General features: G+C 28.0%; 1 protein-coding gene across 3 annotated transcripts in view; it reads right to left on the minus strand.

The window, feature by feature from the left end:
• Nucleotides 1-8,240, minus strand: part of LOC111688935 (serine-rich adhesin for platelets) — a 62,611-nt gene that overhangs the window by 45,739 nt on the left and 8,632 nt on the right. For all 3 annotated transcript variants that reach the window (XM_046952855.1, XM_046952856.1, XM_046952857.1), the window contains exon 3: nucleotides 7,009-7,305. In XM_046952855.1, coding sequence (XP_046808811.1) covers nucleotides 7,009-7,305 — 297 coding nt within the window. The remainder of the gene's footprint in view (nucleotides 1-7,008; nucleotides 7,306-8,240) is intronic.

Genomic DNA, 8,240 nt, shown 5'->3' on the forward strand with positions numbered 1-8,240 from the left:
CTATCTATCTATCTATCTATCTATCTATCTATCTATCTATCTATCTATCTATCTATCTATCTATCTATCCTTCCTTTTAGTTTGCAGTGTAGTGTGAAAACTATTCTTAAATGCCCCTCATTCTTCGTTCTTTTTCTTTATTTGAGTTTGTTGATCTAAACACTGCATATGTTATTTTTTCCCATTTAATGTTTACCCCTCGCTATATTTTAGTATTGTTTAATTTAAATTTGCAAACTTATTTAAGTTGTTATTAAAATTATTTAAATATACTTCTGCTTTATGTTCTAAAGAATTTATATATTATAAATTATGTACTATTTAAAATTGTATAAATATTTTGATTGAATTATATATGTACCTCATTAAAATGATTAGAACCACATAAAACCACATAATAAAATAAAAAAAATAGGAAAGAGATAATTATTAAATATTGAACTAAATTAATGACAAAGATAATAAAACAGGTAAGTGTGAGTAAAATTCTGGAAAAACTTTGGCAAAATGACTTTAGCTTTATGTTATGGTGAAAAGTTGTTTGAATTTCAGAAAATAGAGTTAAGCATTTCAAAAACTGTTTTACAAATTTTATTGATTTTTAATTTTAACATTAATATGTACAGCAAATATTAAATTAATGCTTTCAATTAAATTTTTATGACGTGCTTGAGATATTAATTCTTTGTTATTCTTTTACAAAAATGCCGAAAATTAAAAATTTTAATAATTACACTCTTTTCACGTTTCATGTAAACAAATCGCCATTTAAACCATATTGGAATACATGATAATTTCACTTGAATAATTTCTTAACAATTCAGAAAAAAATATATATGTATATTTATTCAATCATTCATTCTTTGCACACGATCAAAAAATACCACGATTAATAACAATTTTCACACACACTTTAAGAAATGAAAAAAACGCCTTTTTTTTGGCGAGTAGCAGAGAGTGCAGTGATCACACTGTTTTAAATGCAATTTACAAAAGAAATCAAACAAATATTAAAACCTGTGGAGTTTTGCAGGTCTTTCGTTACGAATAGCATATCGAAAAAGTAAAATCAGAAATGAAATATATGTGGCACAATTCCATTTAAAGGCCTAAAAATACAACAAGGTACTTAAATTCAATAATACCCAACACTTTGCTGTTTTTGGTTTGTAAACACATTTTTCATTAACTACTTTATAAAACGTACATACGTACGCATTTTAATGGTTTTTATGTGATTTGTTTACGAATCACTAGAAATAAAATCAAAAATCCATTATAAGAAAAAAAAAAACTAAAACTGTATTTATATGATTATAATCAGTTTGGCAGTGTGACAGTGAGCAGCTCTTTCATACGAAACAAAACAAAAAAAAAAAAAAAAAACAAATATGATGTATAAAAACTATGAGGCCTTTTGGTGGAAAGTGTTATGAATTACTCATTGATTTCCAGTTTGAAATTAATTTCTTTGGAAATTATTATCTGTAGAGAGCGATAAAATGCCATTAATGTATTTTATACATTATTATATGATATTTGCTTAACACAGCAGTTGAGCTTAACATTAAAATACTAAATAAATTATCAAGGGAGAAATTTGAGACACATTAAGATATTTCATTGAATATTGATAATAAAAATATACGATTTTCACAGCTAATATAAAATAGCCTTAAAGCTTAAAATCTATTAAAAGTTTTAATGTAAAGTTGTTAAAAACAATTTTATTGGTGTATTTGGTTAAGATAAAAGAAATTGTTGAGATGATTTATTTTAAATGTAAAAAAATAATAATTTCAATGATTTAAGGTTTGAGAGGGTTAAAAATAAAAGAAACAATGGCAGTTTGTCAGATAAACGAAAAGAACACTGACAGAAGTAGTCATCTGCTTACATATACATATATCAGTTATACCTAGCTATGACCGATCTCTAATATCTATTTTAAAAAGAGTTATATTTGTTCGTAATCGAAAATCCCAAGACCAACTACACAGAGAGAAAAATGAGACGTTTTAATGTTATACTCGCTTGGTATCAAATTGACACCAACATGTTAATAACTTGATAATGACATCCGTTATCAAAGTATGTCTGGATAGTTGTAAAATCAACAGCAAAAAAAAATAAATAAAACACGAAATAAGCTAATCAACAAAAAGTTAATAAATACATAACACATGATGTTATCAAATCATTAACATAGATTCCATGTACAACTGGTGGCGGATCACTATGAAAATGTAAAATTTTTTAAATAATAATTTATTTAATAATTTATACATTTATATGGGGTATATTTTCGTATCTAAGTGACAAATCTATGATGTCAAACAGAACAGTTTGTTGTCGAAATGACAATGCGTTTTCGAAATCACAAAGATGTATTACCGAAATAAGACAAAGCGTAATCGAACAGGCCTGTAACAGAATTCCATTCCGATCGAAAATGAAATAAGTTTGTAAGTAAGTAAGTAAGTAAGTAAGTAAGTAAGTAAGTAGGTAAGTAAGTAAGTAAGTAAGTAAGTAAGTAAGTAAGTAAGTAAGTAAGTAAGTAAGTAAGTAAGTAAGTAAGTAAGTAAGTAAGTAAGTAAGTAAGTAAGTAAGTAAGTAAGTAAGTAAGTAAGTAAGTAAGTAAGTGAGTAAATAAGTAAGTAAGTAGGTATGTAGGTAGGTAGGTAGGTAGGTAAGTAAGTAAGTAAGTAAGTAAGTAAGTAAGTAAGTAAGTAAGTAAGTAAGTAAGTAAGTAAGTAAGTAAGTAAGTAAGTAAGTAAGTAAGTAAGTAAGTAAGTAAGTAAGTAAGTAAGTAAGTAAGTAAGTAAGTAAGTAAGTAAGTAAGTAAGTAAGTAAGTAAGTAAGTAAGTAAATAAGTAAGTAAGTAAGTAAGTAAGTAAGTAAGTAAGTATGTAAGTAAGTAAGTAAGTAAGTAAGTAAAATCCGAGATACGCGGCTGTCAGATCAGCAAAATGTTCAGAAAGTGTCTAAAAATCGTTTGAACTTACAATTGTTCTTATGCAACATTGTCAGAAAAAGCATTACTGACCAAATTTTATAACAAAATTTGTAAGTTTACACTGCTGTTATTAGACATTTTCTGCACATTTTACCGCCACCGTTGCAAGTAAGTAAGTAAATAAGGAGTACAACTGTAGTGTACACATTCACATTGATTTTATTCTTAAATAAACTTTTCCGATTAAATTAATTAATTTACAGTACGGATCGAAAAAAATTTGGACAATTATCGGATTTTAATCAATATAACTAAACAACTACTACATATCGAACGTAAATCTTGATTCGGTTGCATTCTGATAACTTGCAATTTGAATCTTAAAACCACTTGTTAATGAAAATTTCCTAAACGTAGAGTCAAATGTATTTCAAAAATTAAAGTAAATATGAGATCGCTTTTGCATATGACCAAATGTGGATCGCTTATATATTTCTTTCAAACATATATATATATATATATATATATATATATATAAACATAATTTCTTATCGAATTGTTATAAATAACAATTTAATGGAAAATTGAATTCAAATTTCTTTAAAATTCTATGTACTTGAAACTTAAATGGGGTCCTTCGAACCACATATTTTCAGTTTCAAAAAAAAAAAAAGATTTTTCAGTTTAGTTTATTTATTTCAAACTCTTTCCAATTAAAATAATTATAAAGAGTACACTTGTCACGCTAGAAATAAGTAACAGAGATGCGAGAACTTCTATACACAAACTCACGAATTAATTAGTCCCAATTATAGAGCATTCCCCTTCTATAACTTAATTGCCACTTTTTGGTTTTCCAAAAAAACAAATATTGATACATTTTTCCTTTGTTATTTGATCTTTTTTGCATAGCAACCATTTTATTTAATTAATTTTTTACCACTATATAACCATCAACTGTGAAATTCACAAACGTACTTAATAGTATTGCCACAAATCAATGTCAATAATATATATGTATATATTGTAATGATTTGAAAATCCTTTTCATCATGGTCTAACACATCATCAGACAAAAAGCATATGCGCGAGCAAATATGTATTTTTATGTTTTCCATATATGTATGAGAAAAACTGTGAAAATTAAGTGTTTTGCCCGTTAACTCCCATGGTGGTCGTCCCATGATGATCTCTCTAGATCTCTTGGAAATTGTATATCGGCGTACTCTCGTCGTAATAATATTTTATATAGACACAACATACTATGTATTTGTTTCCCCTCTATAAACATATTTTCATGGACATTGTTGTTGAACAACAAATCTTTTTTTGTTTGCCAACAATTTTAATGACATGAACACACTCTATGCCTAAAAATGTGTAAGGAAAAGGTAAAGGATCAATCGAATTGGGGAAAAAGAATGAGGATAATATTGCTGTATTTGGGTTATTTACAATGACAAGATTTTATATATAATAGAAGGTCTCTTTCATGGACTCTATATGACCTCTAATAGAACTTTTTCGTTATTAAGGTCAAAGATCAATCACATTTTAATTAATGATTCCAAATGGAAAATACACTATTTAAGTTAATAATTTTTTACAAAAATGAAATCTTTTTGATTTTGATCTCAAATCCATAATGTTTAATTTTAAATCTATAAATGTAAATGTCTACTCTAGTTTAACTGCTACCAGTCCTTAACATACAATGTTTATTTGTCTATTCATATGCCAACTAAAATGAGTAAGAGTGTGTGGTATGTTATTTACCGCCTCTACGCATAATTTTCATTTTCAATATTTAATTTTCTTTTCCATACCGGGACCGATACATAAAAACTCATGTAAAAAATCGTGTTTGCAACACGAATTTATAGTTAATTCCTTGTGGTATTTGAATTTTAAATCAAACACACAGACATGGGATCCAAAAAGAAAAAAACCAACCAACTAAATTGTGTAGGTAATTACGAGTTTTCATTGCAATCGATTGTTTTTTGGGGAAAAAGAAAAGCGAAAATTTGCCAAGATATTTCTTTATGTAATTGCAGTTCAACGAAAATTTGTGGCCAAAAGTAAAGTAATTGTATCATACACACGTAAGCGCATGCGTAAGTTATTGCATGATTTTGTCTAGTTGGCTTTGGTTGCCAAGAGTCAATCGTCGTAGTCGTCGTCTTGTGACACTTGTTACCTCAAATATCAACGCACTTTAGCACGCCTTCGATAAACGTTTTCGCCATAATTTTTCAATATTTTTTTTTTTTTTGCTTATTTGTCATACGCATAAGTCACTGCCAAGGTGAATTATGTCTTTTTGGGAAATTTTGTTTCTTTTGCGCTTGACTTGATTAAGTGTCTTGTGTATAAAAATCAAATCTATTTTCTTGATGACTTTTCTGCCAAACGAACGCCTACTAATTTACTAGTTCGCAGTAATAGAAAAAGTTACATTTGTGGGCTATTTATTTATAAGATTTGAAAATTAAAATTCAGTTGGCCTGAAAGGAGCTTGGAGGGTTTTTGCTGTGTTTTATAATGAGTTCATTTACTTCGAAAGAAAAAACTTTATATTTCTATAAAATTTATTACAGAAGGAAAAATGTGTTTTAGTTTGAACTTAAATGGGTTATGAATAAATTTTTGAGGGAAATGTATAAATTGGTGAAAGGAGAAGACTTTTGATTTAAATGGGTTCGAAAAATCTTATTATTAAACCCTGATCCCAGCCCAAATTTTATGCAACAGCTATTCCAGACTCCATCTATCTATCTATCTATCTATCTATCTATCTATCTATCTATCTATCTATCTATCTATCTATCTATCTATCTATCTATCTATCTATCTATCTATCTATCTATCTATTTATCTATCTATCTATCTATCTATCTATCTATCTATCTATCTATCTATCTATCTATCTATCTATCTATCTATCTATCAACACTGAAAATTCTCGATACTATGGATCAAACTACAGTCGAGAATGATAATCAACTATAGTATAGTTACTATAGACAAAAATATGGTAGAGATCGCGACTGTTCATCAGACTTTAGTTAATAATATATTTATACCAGTCTACAGTCTATACTATAAACCTCAATATTGTCGAGTTTATAGAAACGTGCATCGAAACCATAGATCATCCTATAGACTAGACTATAGTCAATATTGTAAATCAAACTATTGATCATACTATAATCGTGACTTTAGATCTAGTTAAGGCAATAGATCATACAGTAGTCGGGACTTTTTGACTATAGTTGAGATTTTAGATAAACTATAGTCGAAACTATGAATCGAAGGTCGGGACTGTAGATCACACTATAGTCTATATTTTATACCAATTTATAAAAGAGACTACAAACCTCAATATTATCGAGTCCATATTAACGTTCATCTAGACCATAGATCAGACTATAGTAGAGACTGAAGATCAGACTATTGTCGAGACTGGAGTTAAAATTATCATCGAAATGATATATGAAAACATAGTCAAGATCATCCAATATAGTGCGAAGAATAATTGAGACTAAAGATCGCACTAGAGTATAGATGAAAATCTATAACATAGATCAAACTCTAGATCAGTTTATATTAGACTTCTCGATAATAAATATCAAAGATTAGAACAAACTATAGTCGAAACTACAGAGGAGATCACGCTAAAGTCTGATCTGTATTAAAATTGAAAGAGTAACTAAATACCTCCTTTTAAAATAGTATACGTTCGCCTACAATAACCCACTCCATTGAACTTCCCCTCAACCGATCATTAGCTAAATAATTGTTTATAAAATTTCATCAATTTGTAACATTTAACATCGATCACGTTTATGATTTTCTTCGTTTTTCCATCACTTTAAATCAATCGATCATGATCATATTTCAACTTCAATTATATTTAAAACATTAATAATATTGTTTTTAAAACCATTTATCTCGAAAAGATCTCTCAAGACCAAAAAAAGAAAAACAAAACATTTCAAAGGCATACAAAAAAAGAGGAAAAATAAACTAGATCAAACAACTTAACTTACCTTAGTGGGTGAAATGGTAGATGTGCTGGTATTTGTTGAAGTATGAGAAATACTTGATTTGGCTGGTGAACGTGGTGGCAAACGTTTGCCAACATTTACATGCAACAAATGTTGACCACCATACAAAGTAGACGATACTGATGATGATGATGGTGGTGATGCATTATGAATTTTTGCCAAATGTTGTTGATGCTGTTGCTGCTGCTGTTGTTGGTGGTAGTGATTGTCACTGCATTGGTTTGGAGTCCTGACACTGATATTACAAATATCTGCACGTGTATAAAAGCGTATATTTTCCTGTAACCATAGAAAAAAAAAAGTTTCAAACAAAATTAATTTTTGTTCAGTAAATTTCTTTAATATATTAATTTAACAATAATCTTTAATCGTTAACACGACAAAAACTAATGTTGAAAAACAAAACCTGCTGGTACTTTCAAAATTAAACATAAAGAAATAAAGGGGGAAAGACAGACACTGTAAAAAAATAAGACAAATTGTTTTTGAGAAATTGTAGCAGCCAGTGTTAAAGCTGCAGTTATAATACAAATTTTTCAGCAAATGTTAAAAAAAAACTTTGCCAGCCTTTTGGTGAAAAGTAGCTGCTGACTGTTTAACTAAATCACAAAATAATACTGAATTGAAAAAAAAAACGAAAAGAAAAACTACATGATTTCCGCTTATTATTACTGCTATTTTCTTACTTATTTATAATATAAATATGTATATATAAATGTTATGTCGGTTGTATTTTTAAATATCTTTTTGTATATCTCTCTAACAAAGCTGGCAGCAGCACAATCCAGTGTTTTAGTTAAATCATAATCAATGATTTCAGTCATTATTTCTTTTTTCTCCTACTCTTTAGTATTATTATTTTTTTTTAAATGTTTCTTGTTCGGGTGTCAGTCAGTCATATTGTAACGGAAATCATTTGTTAATTTGTGAAAACGTTTATCAAAAATTTAGATCTGGTTTTTCTCATTTCATTGCATTTCATTTCATCCATTAAATACAACTCTGTATGTGATGATTTATTATTTAAAAGGAAAAATGAAAATTTATTAAAAGTCAAGTTTTGTTTCATGTTAAGAGTTTTAAAAAATAAGAAAATTTATTTATTTTGTATGTTTGTCTTTCAGGCTGAGTAGCCACCAAGTATTGTTAATTGAAAGAAATTGTTTTTAAGGATTTCTAAAATTTTGACAGCTTAAACATGTTTGATCTAATCT

The sequence above is a fragment of the Lucilia cuprina genome, chromosome 5 (genome assembly GCF_022045245.1).
Source record: "Lucilia cuprina isolate Lc7/37 chromosome 5, ASM2204524v1, whole genome shotgun sequence".
NCBI classification, from domain to species: domain Eukaryota; kingdom Metazoa; phylum Arthropoda; class Insecta; order Diptera; family Calliphoridae; genus Lucilia; species Lucilia cuprina.